The 23,719-nt window shown below is 56.4% G+C and overlaps 3 protein-coding genes across 8 annotated transcripts; all 3 read right to left on the bottom strand.

The window, feature by feature from the left end:
- Positions 1-53: 53 nt before the first annotated feature.
- On the bottom strand, positions 54-8,848 carry PPP4C (protein phosphatase 4 catalytic subunit). 2 transcript variants are annotated; one of them, XM_036412960.2, is made up of 9 exons: positions 8,698-8,848; positions 8,386-8,542; positions 3,664-3,715; positions 3,120-3,170; positions 2,832-2,933; positions 2,072-2,245; positions 1,860-1,986; positions 865-1,054; positions 54-776 (listed from the first exon to the last, which is right to left on the bottom strand). In XM_036412960.2, the coding sequence occupies exons 2-9, from the start codon at positions 8,481-8,483 to the stop codon at positions 647-649; spliced, it is 924 nt and encodes a 307-aa protein (XP_036268853.1). In that variant the 5' UTR covers positions 8,484-8,542; positions 8,698-8,848; the 3' UTR covers positions 54-646. The 2 variants fall into 2 exon arrangements, with proteins under 2 accessions (XP_036268853.1, XP_036268854.1); XM_036412961.2 differs by lacking the exon at positions 2,832-2,933.
- A 2,243-nt stretch (positions 8,849-11,091) lies between these two features.
- On the bottom strand, positions 11,092-16,275 carry ALDOA (aldolase, fructose-bisphosphate A). 4 transcript variants are annotated; one of them, XM_036412949.1, is made up of 9 exons: positions 16,201-16,275; positions 13,629-13,758; positions 13,332-13,543; positions 12,892-12,946; positions 12,602-12,762; positions 12,169-12,252; positions 11,879-12,053; positions 11,482-11,681; positions 11,092-11,396 (listed from the first exon to the last, which is right to left on the bottom strand). In XM_036412949.1, exons 2-9 carry the CDS (start codon positions 13,738-13,740, stop codon positions 11,301-11,303), a joined length of 1,095 nt encoding a protein of 364 aa, XP_036268842.1. In that variant the 5' UTR covers positions 13,741-13,758; positions 16,201-16,275; the 3' UTR covers positions 11,092-11,300. The 4 variants fall into 4 exon arrangements, with proteins under 4 accessions (XP_036268842.1, XP_036268841.1, XP_045428446.1 ...); XM_036412948.2 differs by lacking the exon at positions 16,201-16,275 and adding an exon at positions 15,930-16,056; XM_045572490.1 differs by lacking the exon at positions 16,201-16,275 and adding an exon at positions 14,984-15,105.
- A 382-nt stretch (positions 16,276-16,657) lies between these two features.
- Positions 16,658-22,724, bottom strand: LOC118704910 (keratin-associated protein 10-10). Of its 2 annotated transcripts, XM_036412998.2 has the most exons (5): positions 22,546-22,724; positions 22,304-22,336; positions 21,413-21,553; positions 21,011-21,166; positions 16,658-16,874 (listed from the first exon to the last, which is right to left on the bottom strand). In XM_036412998.2, the coding sequence occupies exons 2-5, from the start codon at positions 22,307-22,309 to the stop codon at positions 16,761-16,763; spliced, it is 417 nt and encodes a 138-aa protein (XP_036268891.1). In that variant the 5' UTR covers positions 22,310-22,336; positions 22,546-22,724; the 3' UTR covers positions 16,658-16,760. The 2 variants fall into 2 exon arrangements, with proteins under 2 accessions (XP_036268891.1, XP_045428474.1); XM_045572518.1 differs by lacking the exon at positions 21,413-21,553.
- Between the last annotated feature and the right edge of the window lie 995 nt (positions 22,725-23,719).

Here is a 23,719-nt window from a genome sequence, read left to right as displayed (position 1 = left end):
GGCGAATGGTGTTTGGCCCTGGAGGGCCTGGGGCTGGGTGAGCAGAGGTTCTGGGGGAGACCCCGGCCCCTGATCTAGACTTGCCATTTCCAGCTGCTTGGTTCTGTGTGTGCAAATCCACTCGCTCTGGGCCTGGTTCCTCTTCAGAAAAACGGGGGAAGCAACGTCCTGACACTCACTGTTCTGAGAATTAAACAGGCGTCTGAGAGCCTGGCCCTCTACCTCGCTCAGGAGCGGTCACTCTCAGGATGGATCGGAGGCTCTGGGAAGTGAGCTGACCTCGCCTCACCTTCCTGGTGGGTCCATCCCCGGTCCCAGGCAGCAGCACTACTCATCCCCAATCAAGTCTGACACAAATCCAAAGACTGTAGTTCTTCTATTAGAATTTTTTCTTTTTCTCAAAATTTTTATCTAAAAACAAACCAAAAAAAATGAAAAAAAGAAAAACAAAAATTACTGGAAACTTCATGGTTCAGGTGGGGAGAGAGGAGAGGAGCCTCTCCAGAGATAGTCCTCACCCTCCGAGTGCCCTCTCTGAGGGAGAGCGAGCAGGGGACGGCCCCCCATGCCCAGCCTCCCGCTGGAGAAGAGGGTAGAGTCACAGTGGTCCAAGGGCCAGCGGGACTGGGGGGCAGAGCCAAAGGGGTCACAGGAAGTAGTCGGCCACGGGCTTCTTGGAGGGGATGCCCCGCGTCTCTTGGGGAGCAGCCTCAAAGATGATGAAATCTTTCTGGAGATGCTCATCCAGCTCCAAGATGGCTGCCACATTCCCACAGCTGCAGGTAGGGAGGGCGAGGGCAGCAGTTAGAGTGTGTCAGCCCAGATCCCGCCCCCCACCATGACCTCCCGACCCAGGCAGCTCACCGGTAGCAGTAGTTGGGTGCCGACCACACAGTGAGCACAGTCTCATTGAAGTGCCACTTGTAACCTTCCATCACCAGTTGGTGGGCACGGCAGATCATGTCAATGTCGTTGGCTGCATTGAACTGAGCCACCACGTCACTGCCAAATAGGTAGCCAGCCCCTCGGGGGCTCACACCCCAGCCGGTCGTGTCTGAGGCAAACGAAGGCAGAGATGGGGAGAGGTGGCCTCAAGGCATCTGACTGCCCACTGCCCTTCGAAGGAGAATATCCTGTCCCCCCGCCCCCGCCCCCCATCAGGCCTGTGGGGCAAGAGGACAGGGCCTGGTGGTATTTGGGGGGTCCTGAGGGACAGGGCTGCAGATGCTGAAGCAGGTAAGCTCTCATGATGAGACTTTCCTGATAGCTGGAGTCACCTCAATCTGAGTGGCCATGCCAGTTACTGTCCAAAGAGGCACACGGGTGAGTGAAAGGAGCCGCTTCTAAGAACCTGGCCACGTAACGGGGTGAGCAGGGTCTGCCACAGCTAGTCGGGGAGCAGTAACAGGGCACTGGGCGTGGCAGGGAGAGAGTGCAGACTGTCTTACAGCAGAAGGAGCTCTGGACTGGTACCTTGGCTTTCAACCTCAGCCCTGCTCCACACTAGCTCAGGTCCCCCCCAAAATGAGGGGTTCTCAGGGGCCGATCATTATATGCATCTGACCTCTGCAAAAGCCCCTTCGCATGCAGGGAGCCGATGATTTTGTCCTAAACAAGCCTCTGACACATAGGCCCTAATTCCACCCGAGCTCAAAGCACCCAGCTACCCGTGCCCCTGCTCTGAGAGTGCCAGCCAGGCTGCAGGTCAGGGACAGACGCCAGTGCAGACCAGCCCACTTTACTCTTCCCCAAACATACCTGGTCTGAGTGTCCCTTCAAGGTACTTGCTTTTACCAAAGGACTCGGTGTCTCAGCAAACTAAGGACAAAGCCTGGCTGCCCTGCCCCACCTGCCCTCACCTTCAGGGTCAGACCAGAGCAGGTCACACATGGGCCCGTCATGAGGCACCTCCTGCTTTCGGTCAATCGTCCGGATCTGGTCAAGGGTCTGGATGGAGGGGGAGAGGCCCCCGTGCACGCAGAAGATCTACAGGGAGAGCAAGGCAGGAGGAGAGGCTGAGGCCCAGCGCCTCCCCCACCTCGCCCCTCCCCACGGAGCCCGGGCGGCCTACCTTGCCATCGATGATGGCGGACAAGCTGAGGTAGTCAAAGATCTCAGTGCAGTAGCGCCACACGGTCACCGAGCCGTATTTGCGCAGGCACTCATCATAGAAGCCATAGACCTGTGTGATCTGACGGCTCTCATGGTTGCCCCGGATCAGGGTGATTCGATCAGGATAGCGAACCTGAAAGTAACCACCACGCTAGGGCTGGGGTCCAGGCTCTCTCTCCCTCCTACATCTCCTGACATCTGTCAGCCCCACTCCATCCTCATCGCCACCCTGGCCCAGATTCATGCCATCTCTGGCCTGAATGGTGTTACACCCACCTCACAGGCTCCCAGCCCTCCTTCTAAATACGAAGTCCCTCCCTCCCACCCCCTCCCCGCCGGGGCATCAACTACACACCTACAGGCTCCTCTTTCACCACCAGAGAGGGACCAAGCCCTTTGTCTTCTGGCCCCTTACAACCTCTCTCCCACCAGTGGATGTTGTATCCCGTTGAACTCAACTCCTTGTCATTTTCTGAACAGTCTGAGCCTCTTTTCCCTCCCCTACAATGCCACCCCTCTGACCTCATCCTCCAGGGGCCCAGTCAGGCGCCCCCAAGTCAAGGAAAGCGTCTGTGACCACCCTTGCCAAGCAGAATCTGTCATCAGCAGCAGCACAGCTCAGAGCTGGGGGTGGATGGAGCAGGAGAGGAGGGCGGAAAGGATGCAGAAGGCCAGGCCTGAGGTGGCCCAGGTTTGGGCTCCGAAGCAGCGGTCCCCACCTTTAGTGCCAGCAGCAGGAGGAACGTTTCCACGCTGTAGAAACCACGATCCACAAAGTCCCCCATGAAGAGGTAGTTGGTCTCAGGGACGTCGCCACCCACCTGGGGGGAGGGAGAAGGTCCTAAACTGTCCCCTACTCAGTCAAGTGGAAGCCCTTCGTTCACAAAGGGCCCACCGAACTAGAGGCCTCTTGCCCCCACTCCACTCACCAAAGTCAAAGCTTTCCCTCTCAAAGGGGCCTTCCGGTCACCCCCAGGTCACCTTCCCCAGTGTTGACCCACACTCACTCTGAACAGCTCCTTGAGGTCATAGAATTGTCCGTGAATGTCACCGCATACCTGGAAGTGAGAAGGTATGTGGGAACTCAACGTCTAAAAGCCTCTGTTCCCAGGGGATTATTCAAATTATCCCTCTTAGCTAAGCCTCTGCTTCTCAGGGTCCAAGTCTACTCTCCCACCCCAAGTTAGCCGCATCTGGAATCAACCTCCACCCCACAATGAATGCCAACGAATCTCTGGGAAGAGCGAGAGCCGGGTCTTTTCAGACGTGCGGCTCCTGCAGGGACTCCCCTCCAGGTACCCAGAATGGAGCTCCTGACAACAAAGAGCTCACAGAAACATGTGGAGTAGAATCACTTACCAAATTAAGGGTCCTTCTGCCCCCACCAAGAGCATCGCTCCAACAAATCACAAGACCCTTCCTGTAACTTCCGTTTCTTATAGCGAGGGCCTTTGAAGAGGGGGCCCCCAGGGATGGGGGAGCCCACGAGACTGCAGGAATGTCTACATGCCTACAACACCACGCTGGGCTTCGGAGGGACGGGGTACTCACTGTGACCGGCGAGTCCACCCTCTGCACGTTGCTCTCCTCCACCAGGATCTCTCTGGAGACAGAAGAACAGGGTCACCACAGCCCGGCCTGCCCAGCCCAGCCCAGCCCAGTTCCTGATCTTTTTTTTTTTTTTTGGGGGGGGGGGGGCAGGATATGTGGCAATCCTTGAACCTCTACAAGGAAGGAGAGGAGTGAGGTGTGCAATTTCCCCAGGAAAGGCTGGCCACAGCCCTCTCTGCTCAGTACCCTCCCGTGGTTCCCCCGCTGCCAACAAGCCAAAGCCTAAAACTCCCGTTCTAGCTTTCAAAGCCTTTGCCCGGTAGGCTGTGCCCTTCCCAGACATGACCGCCCAACCCTCACCTCCACCGCTTCCTCTCCTGCATCCAGCACGCCCAGAAAACACCCCTCTGCCCGCAGAGCCCCTGCTCCCTGCACTGCTTGCTCAGCCTGGAGAGCTCGTACAGGCTCTCTTCCCGCACAGGGGCCTTCTCCCAGGCTGGCTAAAGGCACACTGGGCTTGCCCTGGGCAGGCCAGTCATCAGTGATGTTCAAAGTGATATGTTGTTGCTTTTTTTCATTATTTAGTTAGAGAAAGTGATGACTTCATTCTTTCTTCTTTCCTTCCAATGCAGTCTGACTTAAGTGAGTGAACATGACATAAAACCGCTGTCAGGTTCAGACACCCAATTTTAGAACCATATTTCATCCTTGATGATAACAGCAGTGGTGAACATTCCAGTTCACACCACACGCCAGGATTCTAGTATGAGCTTTGCATGGATGCCGCATGCAATCAAAGCACTGTGAGGACGCCCACTTCTCAGATAAAGAAAATGGTTGAAGTCATACAGGTGGGACTTGAACCAAAGCAGCCTGGCTCCGGGCCTGAGTGCTTTCATCAAGCCCCTCAGATGTGGCCCAGGACTTGCTCAGCCCTGAGTCTCCTGGACTCTGCATTTCCTACAGGCCCCTCGGGGCACCTGCATGACAAGACAGCCCCAAGGAGGTGACTGCTTCTGGGAATGGGAGGGAGAGGACTCGCTGTAGTCTGGGGGCCCTGCAGAAACCAGCATCTCCAACCCACATTACATCTTGTATTGAAAATCATTGCATCTTGTACTGAAAATTGTTCCTTATCAACTGCTTATAATGACCTTTCTTTTTTTTTTTTAAATATATTTTATTAATTTTTTACAGAGAGGAAGGGAGAGAGATAGAGAGTTAGAAACATCGATGAGAGAGAAACATTGACCAGCTGCCTCTTGCACACCCCCTACCGGGGATGTGCCCGCAACCAACGTACATGCCCTTGACGGGAATCAAACCTGGGACCTTTCAGTCCGCAGACCGATGCTCTACCGCTGAGCCAAACCGGTTTCGGCTTATAATGACCTTTCCAACTGACTGGGGGAGCTTCTTTTCATCCCCATCTGACGGTTAAACAACCGAGGCTCAGAAAAAAGGGGCAAGATCAAGGTCACAAAGCTGGAGAGTGTCTGAATTGGAATCCAGGAGCCCAACTTCCTGAGAATTTATGCCAGACTCAGGGTCAAAACTTCACCTCAGAGCCAGGAGGGCCCCAGCATGGTCTGGAATCAAGATCCAGCCTCTGGCCCCATCTCTGTCACCAGCAGCACATGCCCAGCCCTCTTAGGGCTCGCACCTGCTCACCTTTACTTCCACAGCTAACACTGCCTTTGTAAGTGCTCAAAATGCCAGGCCCTGCCTCTGGATATGAACAATCTCATTTGAGTTTCATGCTCATGATGATTTCAAAGACTTGGAGAGGCCAAGTGGCTTGACCAGGTCATACTGTTCAGCGATAGAATTCGTACTGAAGACCACCTGATTCAAAATCCCCTGCTCTTTGAATATGCTGACTTTTTAATAAGAGCAAGTTCAGCTCATACACTTCAGGACTCTGTAATTCCCAGAGTTCAAGTCTGTATACTCCCTGAGCAAGCCAAAGCTCCCCACACTACCAGCCTTGGCCTGGGTCACTGGTGGGTCCCAGGAGGACAAGGAGCTAGAATTGGCCCTCCTGACTGGGCCTGGGATAATACTGGCCAACTCAGACCTAATACCTCCTAGCTCCGTCTCCGTTCCAGCTGGACATGACCTTGCCACCCCTCAGTCCTCTGAGCTCTGCTGCCTCTCACAGTCTGTCTCTGCCTGGCTGTCCATGAGCATGGGGTACAGTAAAAGACCTGGATGCAAAACCAACCTCCCCTCCCACCATCTGTCACACTGTGGCAAGACATTATCTTCTCTAAGACTCAGATTCTCTTCGGTGAAATACCCACTCCTGCCCTGCCTATTCCGTAGGGCTGCTGCAATACACAATGGTGACTGAATATATAACTTCTCTGCAAACTCCACCATGCTTCCCAAGCTTCAGCTATCACCACCACCAAAATGATCCAGGTCCTATGGGGGCAGATAAGACATATGGGAAAAAGAATGGTGCCAGGCAGCAATTGGTTTAAGTTCCTAAAAATGCCATCAAGACAGAGAAAGCAGACAAAACATGGAAGAGCCATAAACAAGCATTTAAAAGGGGGCCTTGCCAAGACCGATTTGGCTCAGTGGTAGAGCATCAGTCTGCAGACTGAAAGGTCCCAGGTTCGATTCCGGTCAAGGTCATTGCTCAACCACTGAGCCACACTGGCCAAGGCTGGCTCTTTTCTCACAAGTCTGGCTCTTTTCTCACATCTTGGTTGCGGGCACATCCCCAGTGGGGGTTGTGCAGGAGGCAGCTGATCGATGATTCTCTCTCATCGATGTTTCTAACTCTCTATCCTTCTCTCTTCCTCTCTGTAAAAAATCAATAAAATATGTTAATAAATAAATAAATAAAAGGGAGCCTTGCCTGTTCACCAAACCCACAAAGGCCCTGCCTGGGGGCTAGCGTGTCTGGGGTGGGAGGGAGCCAAGCAAGAGTCTGATGGCCACAAACTCAGAACCCAGCGCTGCCATTCTCTCTCTGGGGGATCTTAGTCCAGTCACTATGCCTCTAGGAGTCACAGCCTCTGTTCTGTAAAATGATTTCAGAGAGGAAGGAAGAGGGAGAGAGATAGAAACATCCATGATGATGGAGAATCATGGATTGGCTGCCTCCTGCAAGTCCCCCACTGGGAATCGGAGCCCATAACCCGGGAATGTGCTCTTGACTGGAATTGAACCTGGGACCTTTCAGTTCTCAGGCCAATGCTCTACCCACTGAGCCAAGCCAGCTAGGGCCGTTCTGTAAAACAGAGCAAACAATTCCAACCTCACAAGATTGCTGTGGGGAGGAAGTGGATATAAATTCTTTGCCAGTACAAAGCCAGGCTAATAGTGCTTCTGTTACTCAGTAAACATAGGGTAATTCTTCTGGCTCTCTTCTCTGTCCTTTTTAAGTAGATTTTTATTAATTTCAGAGAGGGAAGGAGAGGGAGATAGAAACGTCAATGAAGAGAATCATTGACTGCTGCATGTCTCCTTCTGGGGATCAAGTCCTCAACCCAGGCATGTTCCCCACCCAGGAATCAAAATGTGACCTCCTGGTTCACAGGTCGTTGCTCAACCACTGAGCCACACTGGCCAAGGCTGGCTCTTTTCTCACAAGTCTCCAGCTTGGTGGAAGCCACAGTCAAATAGCACCTCAGAGGAGGCAGGTAACTGATTTCCTCACTGTTGCCCACATACCTTAGGGCCTCCAATCTTACTCTCACCCTGCTTGGAATGCCTCCCTCCCTGGCCCTGCTCCCATCAGCTACTCTAATTATTTCCATCTTTTGAGGCCCCTTTCTCTTACACATTCCCTGACCACTTCAGTCCACATCAGCACTGCCATCTCCCTACATAGCAATAACAGTGACACCCAGGGTTGTTGGGCACTCACTGTGTCAAAGCACTATGCTAACTTCATCCAGAGCACCGACTGACTGACTCTTCACAGCCATCTTACTAAGTATTATACTACTCTTCCCAAATTACAGATAGGAAAAAAATGCGTTTCGGAGACCTCAGGGACCACCACACAGATAGTACGTGGCAAAGCGCAGATTCCAGCCCACAGCCATGCCATTCCAAAGCCTGAGATTGTCATCACAACGAGCCATCCTGCGCCCACCGAACGCCACGCTGGGCCTCCCTTCACGCCGCGCTGAATTCTGCTCTGGCCTGTTTGCTACCATGTCAGGCCCCCACACTGCACACAGAGGACCCCTCCGCGCCTGAAAAGCGCAGGACACGGAGAACTGGCTTCAGGCTCCCTCCCTCCCTCGGCTGACTCTGACCAGGAGCCCTCATCTGTAAAATGGGGGCAATACTACCCAACTTGAAGGGTTGTTGGTGGAATGTGAAGTAGTTTATAAACCAGAGTCTTCAGCTTTCCTGCCTTGCTCTTCTGTTCCTGCTGACGTTCCTGTTTGACACCTTCCTCTGCAAGGCCTGCCCGCAGAGGCCAGTCCCCTCAGCACATAGTAGGGGTGTTTCGCTGCGCAGTCTTCCGTGCTTTCTGTCACTCGCCGCCTCCCCGAACACATCACCCCACACTTGAGGTGTCTCTGTCCAGGTCTGCCTTCCCCCTGGCTGCTCCCCGCGGGAAGAGGCCCTGTCGGCTCTCCTCTGGGAGTGTTTCCAGGACGAGCCAGGCCGAAGTTCTCTGCTGGGCTGCTGGCCGGCCCCTGGCCGCGGCCCCCTGCTCCCTCCCGCCGGACTCCCTCCCGCCGGGCTCACCGGGCCTTGGCGCACAGGGCCTTCACTTCGCTCTCCTTGATGAGCTCGCAGCGCCTCAGCTGCTCGATCTGCCGGTCCAGGTCGCTGATCTCCGCCATGGCCCACCCCGGCGGGTCCGAGCCGGGGCCGCGGCCCCTCCGCGCCGCACAGGGCCCTCCTGGGAGGCGAAGCGAGTCGGTGAGAAGGTCCCTCAGGGGTGCCAGGGTGTGTGTGGGGGGGCCACTCGATCCCGAGGCCGGCCCGCCCCCTCACGCCCCGCCGCCCCGGCTGCCCCCGCTGGGGTCGGTGGCTTAGGGGGTCCCCGGCCCTTACCGCCGCTGCGACTTCGGCTCCGGCTCCGGGGCTCCCCGCCTTCCTCCTTCCCTCCGCTCCGGGCCGCCGCCGCCGCCGCTTCTACTTCCGGCCCCTCCGCGGAAGCACAGGAGGCGAGTTCCGCCGCGCGTCGGACGTGACGTCATACACACCCTGCCCCGCGCCGCGCCCTCGCCGCCGCCTGCGGCCGGGGCGGAGGAGCCGAGACCCGGATGGCAGCCTCGGCCGGAAGTTGCTGTGGCCGCGGGGTGCGCTCTCGGGCCGTCATCGCTGCTCAGTGGCGCCGGCTGAAGCTTGCCGGCGCCGCCAGGCCCTTGGTGACACGCTTCGTGGGCCGGTGATGGTCGGCCGCCCCATTACACCCGGAGGCTGGAACTCGCCTCGCTCACCCCGGCAGCCCGTGCCCACAGGCCTGGCACAGGGCACCCCGAGTGCTCTCTGGTGGGCGAAGCGATCCAGCCCGGCCTCTCCACGGCCACGGAGGGCTCTGCAGGGGAGGGCCTCCAAGTTAAAGGCCGAGGCCGGTCGACATGGCCTGATCTCAGTAGTCCCCTTGACACCCCTCCGTTGCTTTCTGTCGTCTTCAAACTTTATTCTTTTTTTTTTTTTTTTTTTTTTTTAAGGAGGAAACTATCCTAGAGGTTAAGTAACTTGTTCAGATTTGCATAGCTAAGAATTTGGGATTTGAATCAGTGTTGAAATTGGAACCCAGGAAAGCTGTGTTCTAATTTAGCTTTCCAGAATTCACTGTCCTAAGAAGTCCAAAGCTCCCTAAAGTGGTCTTTGAGTTCCTCTGCTTCCCTGGTCGCTTTTGCTGCAGGCCGAGGAAGCCACTAGTCCTTGAACTGGTCTTGTACAAGTTGCTCCCTTTTGGAATGTCCTTTTCACTGTCTTCTATTGACCTTCAGTTCTCGTTTGCTTTATTTCAGATGTTTCAGCGTTGACGGTAGGCACGTAAGTTGCAGGGGCTCCAGGAGAGTGTTGAATTTGTATGTAGGCAGCATATACAAATGTACAGAGAAGGAAAGGACCAAGTTCTCAAACTCCTAGAGTTCATCAGTCTATACCTATCACTACATAGATTTAGTAGGTTCAGAGAGATAGGTCAAGATATTTTTTTTCCCTCTAGAAGGGCACTCTGACAGGAAAAGGCCCCTATCGGGAAATCTGAGAAGTGGCAGGAATGTTAGGTCCCTGGTGATGACTGGGATCTTCAACAGTGGAGAATATCTGGTATAAGTAGGTGCTGCTGCATCCAGACTGGGTGATTGGAGAAGGGTTCCAGACATGACAAGGGTAAGCGCAGGGCCCTCATGCTGGCTCCATGGAATGCAGCAGCTAGAGGCTCAGTTCTAACCTAGAACCCGAGTTCTGTCTGTGTGTGCATTGTTGAGGTGTTGGAGGATTCCAGATTCTTCAAGGGGTTCCAAAGCCCAAGAAGACTGAGTAGCCAGTTCGAATCCCATTCCCTATTGAAGACTGACAAACTCAACAGTGTAGATTAAGAAGATAGGCCTTAAGATTCTTTTTTAAAATATCTTTTTATTGATTTCAGAGAGGGACAGGGAGAAAGAGTTAGAAACACCAATGGTAAGAGATATTGATCCACTGCCCCTCGCATAACCCTGGGGAGTTCGAGCCTGCAATGGCAACATGACCTCCTGGTTCCTAAATCGATGCTCCACCTCTGAAGCCTAGCTGGGCCCACACCTGCAGGGCTGCATTAATATTCTTTAAAAAAGAATGTTTTATCCCTTTTTTAGACAGAAACATCGTAAGAAAAACATCAACCAGCTGCCTCCTGCATATCCCCACTGGGGATCGAACTCACAACCCGGGCAAGTGCCCTGTGCAGGAATCGAACCTCTTGGTTCATGGGTCGACCCACAACCATTGAACCACACCCACCAGCCTGCATTAATATTCTTGTTTCCACCAAGAAAGAGTGTGATCTCCAGCAATAAAGTCTGAAGCTTAAAATGGAAAAACACCACCCACTCATACAGAACGTTTTCATGTTGCCTGGCTCAGAGACCCAGGGAATCTCAGCTGTTGTCTGGCTGTTTCTGTCATAAGGGCCTTCTGCACCCGAGGTCTAAGGCCTAAGAGTCTGAGGCTGCAGCCTCCTAGAGCCAGCAGTTACACACAGTCCCCAACTGTGAGCCTTATCTGATGCTGCTAGAAGGGGAAAGAGCCTCTGGTGGTTGAAGGAAATTTCACAAGCTCTCCTCTTGAAACCCTGGGCAATTATAAAACAAAACAGGAAAGTCCTACCCAACCCCTTCACCATTTCCCTATCTAAGGAAGAACATAAAATAAGAGCTCTTTCTTCTGACTCGGCCACCTCCCCAGACACTCCCCTGACCCAGATGCTATAGACATGGACAAGAAACGCCCCCTTAAATAGATGTTTATTGGCAGTGGGCTGGAAAGGGCATTGGAGTTGGCATACACAGACAACACCACGCAACCAGTGTCACAAGGAGGCAGGAGTGCTGGGAAAGAGCAGCCTGGAGCCTGGGATGCGGCCTCTTTAAGAGTGAATGTGGGAGGGGGCGAGGCCTGGAGTGTTTACGGGCAGCCTTAGATCAGATCACGTCTGCTTAGTAGGCATGGTTAGAGACGAAGAGGGACTGGCTGGCTGCAGCTCCAGCCTGGCCGCTTGGGGTGTACTTTCCTTGGCAGGCGAGGCTGTTGGCCTAAGAGGGGAGAGGAGCCAGAGTAAGGTTTGTGTTCAGAATCCCACCCACCCCGCACTCTGCCCACCTCCGACTCCATCCTCACCAGTGCGCGCTTGACATACTCCTCCTGGGCGGTCTTCAGGTTCTCCTTCTTCCCGCCCCAGGCCTTCAGGGCAGAGGCCTGCAGGGCGCGGCCATAGGAGAAGGTCAAGGCCCATGGCTTCAGCAGGGGGCACTTGTTGATGGCATTGAGGTTGATGGATGCCTCCTCCTCGCTCTGACCTCCAGACAGGAAGGTGATCCCTGTAGAACAAAGGTGAGATGGGGAGAGGGGTTGTGGTCCGGGATCCAAGGGACTGGGAGGGTTCCTAGCAGCTGACCGGGAAATCAGACCAATCGGCACACACTGTGGATGTGTGTTGAATTTGTATGTAGGCAGCATATACAAATGCAAAATGCACAGAGAAGGAAAGGACCAAGGATGAGAGCATGGGTCTCACCAGGGACAGCAGGGGGCACTGTGCGGCGCAGCGCAGTGACGGTTGCCATGGCGATCTCCTCGTTAGTAAACTTCTGGGTACAGGCATGGCCTGGGGTGACCATGTTGGGCTTCAGCAGGGTGCCTTCCAGGTAGATGTGGTGGTCACTCAGAGCCTTGTAGACAGCAGCCAGCACCTAGAGTGGGGCAGGACCAAAGTGGGGTTGGGTAGAGTGGGGGGACAGGAGTCAGCCCCAAGGCCCTCGGCCCAGCTGCCCAGCCCACTACCCGCCCAGGCAGTAAGCAACCTACCTTTTCGGTTACATACTGACAGCGCTTCAGGTCATGGTCCCCGTCGGGGAGGATCTCGGGCTCCACGATGGGCACGATGCCGTTCTGTGAGTGAGGGACAGAGTGCTATGAGGCCCTGGAGGCCTCCACACTACCTGCAGCTCCTCCTCCTCCTCCTCCAGCTCCCCACACCCACTGGCCAAGGTCCTAGCTCCACGAAGACAGAGACTCGTGGCTTCAAAGCCCTCAGCTTTGCCGGGGGTAGGAGACAGATCTCAGATCAACCCACACAGCCCTCCAGGGTCCCCCCAGGCTCAAGCCTGATGATCGTGAGGATCCGGACGGAACAGCTGCCATGGGGGAGGAAGATATCCAGGCAGGCGGGCAGCAAGCTAGCTGGCACTCTGGAAGCAAAAGAGATGGGAGCTGGCCTGTTGGGAGTGTGCAGGCCCACCTGCTGGCAGATGCTGGCATAACGGGCCAGAACGTTGGCATTTTCCATGATGGCAAGGGCTGAGGGGGTGTGTTCCCCAATCTTCAGCACACAGCGCCACTTGGCAAAGTCAGCTCCGTCCTTCTTGTACTGGGCACAGCGCTCAGACAGCCCATCCAGCCCTGGGAAGGGGATGAGAGGTCTAAGCATGGCAGAGGAGGGGGCAAGTAGCTCCCACTCATCCTGGGCACTTAGAGGGGCGCCAACCCGGGTGGGCTGGTCGGCCAGGCAGGGAGCCAAACAGTTCTCACCTTGGGTGGTAGTCTCGCCATTGGTTCCTGCCAGGGGGACCACGCCCTTGTCTACCTGTTGGGTAGGACAATATAAGGCATGTGAGCAATCTCTACTTCCTCCTCTGCCCCACCTTCACCTAATCTCAGTTTATCTCCTGGTCTGCAAATGTTTTCAGATGTCTCTGAGGTAGGGCACATGGGGTTATTATTTGACAGACAGCCTGGGAACCTACTAGTTCCTAACTCTGTCAGCAAAACACGCCACTGCCTTGCTCTCAGGACCTCAAGGATTAAAAATACCAAGCCGGGTGGTTTCTAGCTCTCCTTACATCCGGTCTGGGGTAGACTCCACCAGGTCTCCAGGCTCCTGGCCCAATGTTCAGCCCTCCAGCCTATTGCTTTGGGTTTCTTTCCCCCAGCCTCCCTGCAGATCTCACAGGGAGGCCCGGCCTCCTCACCTTGATGCCCACAACACCGCCCTTGGATTTGATCACTTGGGGGAAGGGACGCCCATCGTCCGTCTTCTGGTACAGCGTCTCGTGGAAGAGGATGACGCCCCCGATGCAGGTGTTCACGCGGTCATCGGCCGTCAGCAGCAGCTGGCGGTAGAAGCGCCGGTTCTCCTCAGTGTTCTCAGTGCCAATGGACTGCAGCCGCTTGGCAATGCTCCCTGCAGAGCCATAGCCCGTGGTCATAGGGGGGTCAGCCCGTCACCCCCAAGCCTGGGCCCTCCCCCCACTGGGTCCTGATCGCACCAGTGGACTCATCTGCAGCCAGGATGCCCTTGCCCGGAGCCACAATGCGGTGAGCAATGTCGCTCAGCTCCTTCTTCTGCTCCGTGGTCAGCGCTGGGTATTGGTAGGGCATGGTGCCAGTCGACAGGGCCTGGGCAGGAGACAGATGGGGGGGGGGACACAGGGCATGGGTTAGCTGGGCCTTCCAGTGGCCTCCCAATGAGCAGAGCCCCTCGCCAGGGCAAAGTTCCCTATCTCCCCTTCCCCATACCCAGCAGGTCTTGGGGTTCTTCCCCAGCTCTCCCCTACACCCGACTTCCCTGTACTGGGCCGCCTCCTGTACCTTTCCTAACTCCCTGTGTGGCTGGGGGCCGCCCAGCTGGGTGGGGGGCTGTACACTGACTTCTAGGTCATAGGAATAGGCCAGAGCCATGGACAGATGGCTCGTGTAGAAGTTGGACCCCCCTGGCTTGCGCTTAGCCATGGGGTCACCTTGCCTGGAAGCAAAAGCGAACCGCAGTATTTCAGAATTTAGAGGCTGTGCATAAGGCCGAGGGCCGACCCCCTCCTGTGAGAGGAGCCAGAGAAAGGAAAGGTCTGTATTCAGTCACAGCAACCCCAGGGTCAGGTCTGAGGTGAGAGCCCAGACTGACTGCCCCAGGGCTGTTTCCTCCGCTCCGATCCGCTCCACCCAGGAGCGCAGAGCTGGGACAGGCACCGAGGCCTCAAGGGCATCCCAAGGTCGGGCTGGAGGGGGGGGGGGGGGCGTTCGGAAAAGGGCATTGAGGGGGGCGTAAGAGGGAATCAGGAGGCCAGGAAGGGCAGCAGAGGAAGGGGAGTTTGCCGATCTCACTGCTCATGCAGGGTAAGCGTGCGGAGGAGAGGCAAGCGCCCCACCCCTTCCCCCGAAAAAGGCTCCAGTCTGCTCGCGGGCCGCAGCGGTTCCAGGCTCAGAATCAAGGTCACCCGATAAGAAAAGATAGGAAGGTGTTAATGGGGCACGAGGTGCTGCCAGGGGGAGCCCCTCCTCGCCAGGGGCGCCCGCCTCCCCGGGCGGGGCCGCGCCCGCCTTCGGGAGCTCTGGGGCAGTCTGCGGCCGGCCCCTAGCCCCGTGCCCCCTGGGCCCCGCAGAGGCCAAGGGGCCGCGACCCTCTGCACCAGGCAGGGGGCCCGGGCAGGAAAGGGGAGGAGAGCGGGCTTCTCCGCGGCCGCTTCCTCCCCGCCGTGACTCAGCGCGGAGCCGCGTTGCGCAGTGAGCGCGGGCGCCATGGGGAGGCCGGGGCCGGGCCGGGCCGGGCGGGGATGGAGGGGATGCGGGGCCCGGGGCGGGGGCCCTCTCGGTGGTCTGAGGCCTCCGCACGGGGCGAGGCGCTCACCTGGCACGGGAGGCCGGGGCGGCGGGCGGAGGGCGGCGGAGGCAGCGAACGCGGCGGCCGTCACTACGGCGGGTTCTGCGGCGCGTTCGGAGCGGAACGCCGGCTGCTGCTCCGGGGGCGGCCCCGGGAGCCGAGGCGCCGCCTTATAAGGCCGCCCCGCCCTCCGCCCGCCTCCCGGGCTCTCCCTCCGGGGCGGCCGGCCCGGCGCCCAATGGCGGGCGAGCGGCTGCGGGAGCCGCCGCCCCGGAGGCAGAGCCGGCACCGGAGGCGGCAGCGAGCACCGGCCCCTCCCCGCCGCCCTCGGACGTGACTCGGGCCACATCCCGCGCCTGGCCCCCCTCCCTTCCCCCTCCCCCCGCCCGGTCCCCCTCTCCCTCCCCCCTCCGGGCGCCGTGACTCAGCCGGTTCGGGCACCGAGGGGAGGGGGCGGGGGCGCGGGCGCAGGCGCGGGTGGAGGAGCCCGAGCTCCGCTTCCCTCGTCTGCCTGGCCCGGGCCCGGGATGGCACACGGTCACCGAACCCCGAGCTCAGGCCGGCCCGGCGGCCACGCCTGCCGGATGCTCGGAGCCCCGGCCGCCCCTCCCGTGTCGCTGGTCCGAGTGCAGGAGCCGTGAGGCCGGCAGCGGCGGAGGGAGGGCAGCGAGCGGACCGGGAGGCAGCGGTCGGGGCGGCACGCCCGCCGTGCACGCGCCTCCCCAGGCCCCGGGGAGCCTCACCGGCGCCGACCCTCCCGCAGCCCGCCACGCGCCGCGCAGGCCACGGGCTCAGGGCCGGCTGGCTGCGGCCACGCAGGTCTGAGCCCCGGAAACTGCTCCGTGGACTGACGTCTCAGAATAAAACCCGTCCCACGCGGTCAGCCCCCAGGACACTCCGCGGCCCCAGCCTAGGTCTCCCCTCACTCGGTCGCCTCCAGCCCTCCCCACCCAGCTCCTGCCGCTGCGCCCACCTGGAGGCCGGAGGAGCGGGCAGGGCCTGGTCAGCAGCGAGTGAGCCGGGCGGCGCCGGGCTGGGTTATAAAGCGCTCCTGCCCTCCCCGCCCATGTCCCCAGCCTTCTCCAGTGACCCCTGCCCTTTCCTCCCCGCGGGCAGGGACCTATATTTAGGGAAACCTGAAGCTCCTGACATTCAGGCCAGCGTGGGGACCCAGTGTGAGAAGCGGGGAGTGAGCTGTGGGCCTGCCCTATTTTAAGGCCGTGGGGAGGGCCCTGCCCACTCACCCTTCCTTCAGAGGAAATGTCTTCCTTGGAAATCCCGGCTCGGGCCCTCAAAGGGGAAATAAATCTTTGGGCAGGGACCTGTGGGGAGAAGGGGAAAGGGGACTCAGGTCACGTGGCCTTCCCTGCCTCCTCCTCCTCTGACCCTCTCCCTGGGCTGGGCTCCAATAGGAGCTGCTAGGATTCTCCCGAGCCCATTTCTTTAGAGGGAGTGCAGTGCAGGTGCTGTACCCACACCCCAAAATAACCAGGCGCCCATGGACTGGCATGCTGGGGTACCCAGTGCCACCCATGGTTAGCATGCATTTCCTGGGGAGGGAGAAGGGGGGGCACCTGCCAGGGCACCAGCCCCTCTTTCCGTTGTCCCTGTGGAGGAACTGCAGGCTAGCCGGCCAGTGGCTCCCCAAGTCTTGCTCTGATGAGAGCCAAGTTCTCCACTGCTGGTTCCCAGGCCAGTGAGCCAGCCAGTCCATCCGTGGTTCCAGTGGCCTGAGGCCCCTCAGGGAAGCGGGCAAGTGGGCCCTGGGGGCTGGCCACTCCCCAGAGGGCAGGGGCGTGGGTCTTCATCGGAGCTTGATCTCAAAGCAGAGGCAGTTGAGGCTCTGGCAGTCAGGAAGCTGGCACGCACAGGCACAGTCACAGAGTGGGCAGCAGCGAGGGCAGCGAGGGGCCCAACCCTGAGGGAGAGGAGGAAGGAGTGAAGGAGGGGACAGGAGCAGGGGACCAGAGCCAGCAGCCCTTTCCCTCTCAGGGGAGAAGGGAGAGGAGGCCTGGGAAGTCCACTGCCCAGTGGAACAGAGTACCATCCACCGCTCCTGCAGACAACTCAAATCGTGCTGTTGGGAAATCAGCAAGGAGGCAGTGTTCCAAACCACTGAGTTCAGGAGCTGGAAGGAATTATTCGGGGAGTTCTCTCTCTCTCCCCCCATTTTATAGGTGAGGAGACTGAGGGCCAGAGAGCTGCTGGCCTGGTCCCATGCTAGAACTCTGGTGTCCCAGCCTCAGCTCAGTGATGGTTCTACTGCATTTGTGCAGCCTAGTGCGGCCCAGTGTAATTGGAAGTCAGAGGACAGGGAAAGTACACACGCATTTTCTGCCCATGATGAAAACGACTTGTTTGTTTTGTGGATTTATCCCCTGCCATGAGACCAAACTGCAGGATCTCATTCATGGTTTCAGAGCACCTACTCTGTGCAAGGCACAGGCTGCATTCATGAATGAGTTTTTAAACTCTCTCAAGTGTTCTTTAATAATGGTAATTTGCATATTTAAAATTGTGAACGTCTCAAAAAGTCATATCTCCTAATCGTCAGAGCCCTGAGGAAATGGAGGCTCTGAGAGTGGAGCGTTTGCCCGAAGGAACACATCCAGGGAATGCTGCTGGAGGCACCTCGGCTGCCTGCTCCCCGTCCTTAGATCCCCTGGACCAGTGGTTCTCAACCCTCCTAATGCCGCGACGCTTTAATACAGTTCCCCATGTTGTGGTGACCCCCAACCATAACATTATTTTCGTTGCTACTTTGTAACTGTAACTTTGCTACTGTTAATGAGTCATAATGTAACTATTTGTGTTTTCCGATGGTCTTAGGCTCTACAGCAGGTTGAGAACTGCTAGCAGACTCGCCTAAGGCCACCGGAGAAGTGGGATGAATGGATAAACCAAAGCACGTATTTCCTCCCTCTGTAGGCAGAGGAGAAAGAAGAGCTGCTCCGTCCAGAAACAGGAGGTCTGTCTCGGGGAACAGGAACAGCATGTCCCAGAGACAGCAAGGAGGCCAGCCGACTCCGGCGAGTCCTCCCCGTCCTGGGCAGAGACGATGTGAGACTGCTTCAGGCACTGAGTGGAGTCAGGCCAAGTGGACACGCACAGGCTGCGTGACAAACTGGCATCCTGAGCCCCAAGGCAGAGCTAGTGACAGCCACAGTTGCAGGGATCAGACCCTGGGCCAAGCCAGGAATAGGAGAATGACCTTTGAACAGCTGAGGTTTTGGGGTGCGGGCCGGATGGCTGGTACTATCAGATATCACTGGGGCGCCTGTGAGGAGGAGGGACCTATCTCCAGGCAGAGGGGTCTACTGCCACCGGAACTGGCTGCCAAGGAGGAGGCTGAGAGTGTCATGGTGGAAGGGACAGAGAGCACAGTGGTTTCGCCGTGTGTGTGTGTGTGTGTGTGTGTGTGTGTGTGTGTGAGAGAGAGAGAGAGAGAGAGAGAGAGAGAGAGAGAGATAGATTTGGGGTGTCTCTGGGGAGCCCCAGCCTGGGGATGAAGTCAGCTCTGTGGGGTTTTGGAGGACCACGCTGCCATTCTGTGCACAAAATTGGTGGCGAGAGAGGCTCCCCTGCCCTCACTCCAGAGAAGAGGGCATTAAAAGCTTTCTGGCTCTGTCCCTTGGAGCTAGTCATTAAAGACTGGCTAATGCATTTCTCAGCTCTGCAGGCAGCCAGGCGGCTTCTGGAAGGAATCTGCTGGTTAAGTACATTAAACAGAGCTCGCAGACTGTTAACCCCGTGTTTCCCTGGCTGAGTGTGCCACCGATTTCTTCTTCGATGTAGGGAAGGCCAGCCACCTGCACTGGTTGGAGCCCAGGCTCAGCCTTGAGGCTAGTTGAGGCCCAGGCTTGGCTAATTCATGTTTTAAGCCTCAACTTCCTCTGCTCCGGGCCCACTTCTTCAGGTCATCGTGCGGAATCAGAGGGAAGGACGGAGCACAATGCCTGATGCTTAGTGAGCACGCAGTAAGTGAGCAGCTCTTACCCTTGTAGGTGGGGCAGGACCATGTGAAAACTTGTTAAAAATTCACACTCTGCCCAGCTGGTGTGGCTCAGTGGTTGAGCATTGACCTATGAACCAGGAGATCATGGTTTGATTCCCAGTCACAGAGCACATGCCTGGGTTATGGGCTCAATTAATTGGCATACAGGAGGCAGCCAATCAATGGGTTTCTCTCATCATTGATATTTCTATCTCTCTCCCACTCCCTTCCTCTCTAAGTCAATAAAATATGCATTTTTAAAAAAAATTTTATTTTATTTATTTTTTTAATATATTTTATTGATTTTGTACAGAGAGGAAGGGAGAGAGATAGAGAGTTAGAAACATCGATGAGAGAGTCATCGGTCAGCTGCCTCTTGCACACCCCCTACTGGGGATATGCCCGCAACCAAGGTACATGCCCTTGACCAGAATCGAACCCGGGACCCTTCAGTCCCCAAGCCAACGCTCTATCCATTGAGCCAAACCGGTCTCAGCATGCATTTTATTTTAAATGTCACAAACTCTAATCAGTCCCATCCTAGACCTTTCTGGTGTGTGCTTCCAATCAGACAGGGCTCAGAACCTGCATGTGTCACCGATTCTCACACTCTGTTTAGTGGCCTGCCTCCTCCTCTCTGGCCTTCACCATGTCTGCCCTGTTCCCACTGAGCCCGCTGGGCCCAGCTCAGGGCCTCAGCAATGACTCCATAAATCTCTGGTTAAGTGAATAAATAATGAATGAATTAGACACTTGGTAACAGAAATCTAGGTTTCTGTCCTGGCACAGTCACTCAAGCTTCTGAGAGCTGCAGTTTCAACAGCTGTGAAGTAGGCGAGAAGGGGGTAATATTTGTGATTGTTATGTTCCTAAGGAAACGGAAGAACCGAGACTTCAATGCACCAACTACAGTCAGTCCGCATTATGAATCTGCTCCGTCTTCTGGCCTCACTCGTCCCTCCTGGGGAAGGTCACCTCTTCAAGGGCAGCAGCTTTATTGTCTAAATCTCTGAGCCCTAAATGATGATTGCCTGGAAGGCGGTCAGTTACACAAATGCCAATGGCCTGTCCCCTGCAACCAGGCTTTGCCCTGAGGACTCTCACTCTCTACTGAACAACTTGCTGTGCAAAACTCTACTGTGGGGTGTCGGAGAAGCGGCTAACCTTCCCTAGGCCAGTTTTTCCCCTGCAAAGGGGGATACGAATGCTTACCTTCCTACATGTACGGGCACAGATAGGTGACCGAGGTGTGAGGTTAGTTGAAAAGGGTAAATTGCCCGGCCAGTGTGGCTCAGTGGTTGAACGTTGCCTATGAACTAGGAAGTCACAGTTGGATTCCGGTCAGGGCACAGGCCAGGGCTGCAGGCTGGGTCCCAGTGGGGGGCATGCAGGAGGCAGCCAATCAATGGTTTTCTCTCAACATTGATGTTTCTGTATCTCTCTCCCTCTCCCTTCCTCTTTGAAATCAGTTAAAAAATATATTTAAAAAAAGAGTAAGTAGCAGTTGTGATGACATATGTGGTATGACCCATTTTTACCAAATAATAGTAAAATACAGCAGTGATAATAGAGTATGTCGGTACTATATATGAGGGTCATATCCAAAACAGCAACCTCGGTTAGAGAGCTGGTTTATAAAGAACCTTATATTCTCTATGTGTTTCCCATGCACAGAAATAAATAGATACAGGTTTTATAAAATATACAGCTCCCAGTGTTGTTGAGAAACTAATAATGGAACGTAGTATTCACTCAGTGAACAGGATGAGCTCTGTGAGAAGGTGTTTTTTCTTTCCACTACCGTTCTCAGAGGTGACTGTATGCTCTACCCGTTACACGCATCACCTTTCTCCGGCTGATACCCTGCTTTCCTTTTTCCAAGCAGGTTTCCTCCCTAGAAATGATCTGATATGTTGTTTCTGGCTGTTTCCACGGGTAAAAATTCCAGTACTGGAATTGTGCTGAATAATGAATGTGGAACAACAACAACAACAACAAAAATCAGTGTGCGGATGGTGCCTAGATCCGGCCCGGGGCTGAGGGGTCGGTGTGACACTCACAGCTTCAGTGGGCTGGGGGCAGCAGGCATCCAGGTAGTGAGCGGGGCTGGGCAGGGGGAAGTCGCAGGCTTCCGCACAGGTCCAGCAGCAGTCCTGGGGCCTGGAGGCGCCTTGCTTCCTGCAGGGGGAGCTGCAATCCGTGCAGCAACCTTGGGCCTAGGAAAGGGAAGGGCTCAGGATCCGGCCCAGGAGGCGGGGAGGGACAGCCAAGATAAAGTTTTGGGGAGAGGGGCAGAGAAGGCTCGGCAGGAGACAGCGGAGGAGGAGCTCTGGTCTCGGGGAAGGGTTAGGTGGGGGGACTGTCTGGCAAAGGAGTCTCGGAAGAAGGGCCTGCCGCCGAGGGCACAGGGTAACCGGGTTCCTCTTCCAGAGCCCACCCCTCGGCCCCGCGAGGCTCCTCACCAGCAGGCAGTGCCTCGTCAGCAGCACGAGGCCTAGCAGCAACAGATAGATGCCCACCGCGATGAAGACGATGGCGGGGATGGGGAGCAGCAAGGAAGGACTGCCGACGGGAGCCGGGGTGGGGATCCAAGGGGAGGAGGCCTGGGTGAGCACAGGAGGAAGGGGTGACGAGGAGGCAGGAGGGGCTGCAGGGACACAAATACCAGGAGGGACACGGAGGTGGCCGGAAACGGGCGAGGAGCAGCCACCGGATGGAGGGTGATTCCACAGGACTACACATTCTTGTCCCCCAAACCTCCTCTTTCCCCGTCATCCCCATTTCGGTCCCACACGGGGCTTGTTGGTCATTCTAGACTTCATCAACACTGACTGAACTCCCTCTCGGAAGGTCTCCCCCAACGGACCTGCTGTCCCGGATTCTTTACCAGCCCTCAGCCCACATAGCTGCCCCGGAGCCGTCTCCCAGCCTGCCATGTTGCCCCTTTCCACAGGAATTGTCCTGGGGTGTTCCCCTCTCCTTACCATCCGTTCGCGGCCCTCATGACTGAGTCCAAACTTATCTCCGAGACAAAAGCCCGGGTCCAGCCCCATCCACCGCCTCCCTCTCTACTCTCCAGCCGCGCTTAGGTCCCAGCGGCCCCCCAATGCCCTGTCCCCTCCCACCCCCAGGCCTCCACCCATACTGTTCCCTCGGCGGTTACTTGGCAAACTCTGGCCTGGAAGGGCGGGATGCCCCCCTGGGGGAGCCCCCTCCCTGGCACTCTCCCACACTCCGGTCCTGAGCGGGAGGGTTTATGTTGAGCAAAGAGCCCCCTCTCCTGTCCGGCCTTCAGGCCGGCCACGTCGGGACGAGGTTAGGGCGCGAGGGCGGGGTCGGGGGCTGGGACTCACGTCCATGGGGAGGACGCCGCGTCGGTTCAGCAGCTGCAAAGCAGAGCGCGTCCGGGCTCAGGGGCCGAGCGGGGCCGGGATGGTGCCCACTCCCTGCCCCCACTCCCCGCTCGGGGACAGGCCCAGCGACGGCCCCGGTCCGGACGGCGGAGATGGCATCCCGGGATCCGGGGGCCCGCCCCGGCCCAGGCCGCACCCCTGCTGCCCCCGCACCCAGGCCCTCCACCCACCGCCCCCATCACCTGCACCCGCGGCGCCGGGCCGGCCACGGACTCCGCGCCGCGGTGGGTACAATGGGCCGCGGGGGCCGCGCAGTCCGCAAACCTCCCGGGCTTCCTACCGTTGCCATAGAAACTGCGCGCTGCTTCTACGGCGGCTGCAGAGACCCAAACTTCCTTCTCCCCGCTTCGCTTCTGCCGATGATTTTTTTCTTTTCTTTTCTTCTTTTTTTTAAATATATTTTTATTGATTTTTTTACAGAGAGGGAGGGAGAGAGCTAGAGAGCTAGAAACGTCGATGAGAAAGAAACACCGATCAGCCGCCTCTTGCACCTTCCCCACCGGGGATGTGCCCGCAACCAACGTACCTGGGACCTTTCAGTCCACAGACCGACGCTCTATCCACTGAACCAAACCGGTTTCGGCTCTTTCTTTCTTTTTTTTTTTTTTTAATACACATCTGTCAAGGTTATTTATTGGTTACAATTCCTTGTATCATGATCGTATACCCATTCCAACTATAGTTTCAAAATGTAGCTTTTATTATAAAAAGAATAGCTACATTTCTGTGACTATGCCCTTATAATTGCATTTCATTATGTGCAAAATTATCTTTCCTAAGCACAATAGATACTCGTGACTGCCGGTGATTTTCTGAGGATAGCAGCTTTTTTTTTTAATTGATGAGAGAGAGAGAGAATTTTTTAAAAATATATTTTATTGATTTTTTACAGAGAGGAAGAGAGAGGGATAGAGACTCAGAAACAGACAAGAGAGAAACATCGATCAGCTGCCTCCTGCACACCCCCCACTGGGGATGTGCCCGCCACCAAGGTATATGCCCTTGACCGGAATCGAACCTGGTACCCCTCAGTCTGCAGGCCGACATCTATCCACTGAGCCAAATTGGTTTCTGGGAGAGAGAATTTCTTGTTCCATTTATTCTTGCCTATTTATTGGTTGGTTCTTGCCTGTGCTCTGACCTCCAGGACCCTCTTCCCCCCTCAGCTACAACACCAACTTGCTGTGTGACGTCTTTGGTCAAGCCACTGGGCCTCACTGAGTCCATTTCCTCCTCTGGAAAAGGGGGAGCACCTACCTCACAGGGACACTAAAAATCAAAGCTACTTCTTAATTGTCTGGAGTTATTCTCAGTATTTTTTCAACCGGACCCCACCCGTTTGTATCGACAGTCCCC

This window comes from Pipistrellus kuhlii, unplaced genomic scaffold (assembly GCF_014108245.1).
Source record: "Pipistrellus kuhlii isolate mPipKuh1 unplaced genomic scaffold, mPipKuh1.p scaffold_m20_p_48, whole genome shotgun sequence".
In the NCBI taxonomy this organism is placed as follows: domain Eukaryota; kingdom Metazoa; phylum Chordata; class Mammalia; order Chiroptera; family Vespertilionidae; genus Pipistrellus; species Pipistrellus kuhlii.
This window is presented reverse-complemented; position numbering and strand designations above follow the sequence as displayed.

Excerpts from the sequence above, each read along its gene's own strand:
- ALDOA (XM_036412947.1), bottom strand. The coding sequence starts at position 14,091 with ATGGCTAAGCGCAAGCCAGGGGGGTCCAACTTCTACACGAGCCATCTG. Across the intron at positions 13,759-13,950 it reads CACACAGGGAGTTAGGAAAG|GCCCTGTCGACTGGCACCAT; the intron begins GTACAGGAGGCG and ends TCTCCTGCCCAG. Across the intron at positions 12,763-12,891 it reads TGGCGAGACTACCACCCAAG|GGCTGGATGGGCTGTCTGAG; the intron begins GTGAGAACTGTT and ends TCCCCTTCCCAG.
- PPP4C (XM_036412960.2), bottom strand. The coding sequence starts at position 8,483 with ATGGCGGAGATCAGCGACCTGGACCGGCAGATCGAGCAGCTGAGGCGC. Across the intron at positions 2,934-3,119 it reads ACCTCAAGGAGCTGTTCAGA|GTGGGTGGCGACGTCCCTGA; the intron begins GTGAGTGTGGGT and ends CCCTCCCCCCAG. Across the intron at positions 1,987-2,071 it reads CCGCCATCATCGATGGCAAG|ATCTTCTGCGTGCACGGGGG; the intron begins GTAGGCCGCCCG and ends CTCTCCCTGTAG.
- LOC118704910 (XM_036412998.2), bottom strand. Across the intron at positions 21,167-21,412 it reads TGACGAGGCACTGCCTGCTG|GCCCAAGGTTGCTGCACGGA; the intron begins GTGAGGAGCCTC and ends TCCCTTTCCTAG. Across the intron at positions 16,875-21,010 it reads GCCCCCAGCCCACTGAAGCT|GGTTGGGCCCCTCGCTGCCC; the intron begins GTGAGTGTCACA and ends CCTCTCCCTCAG.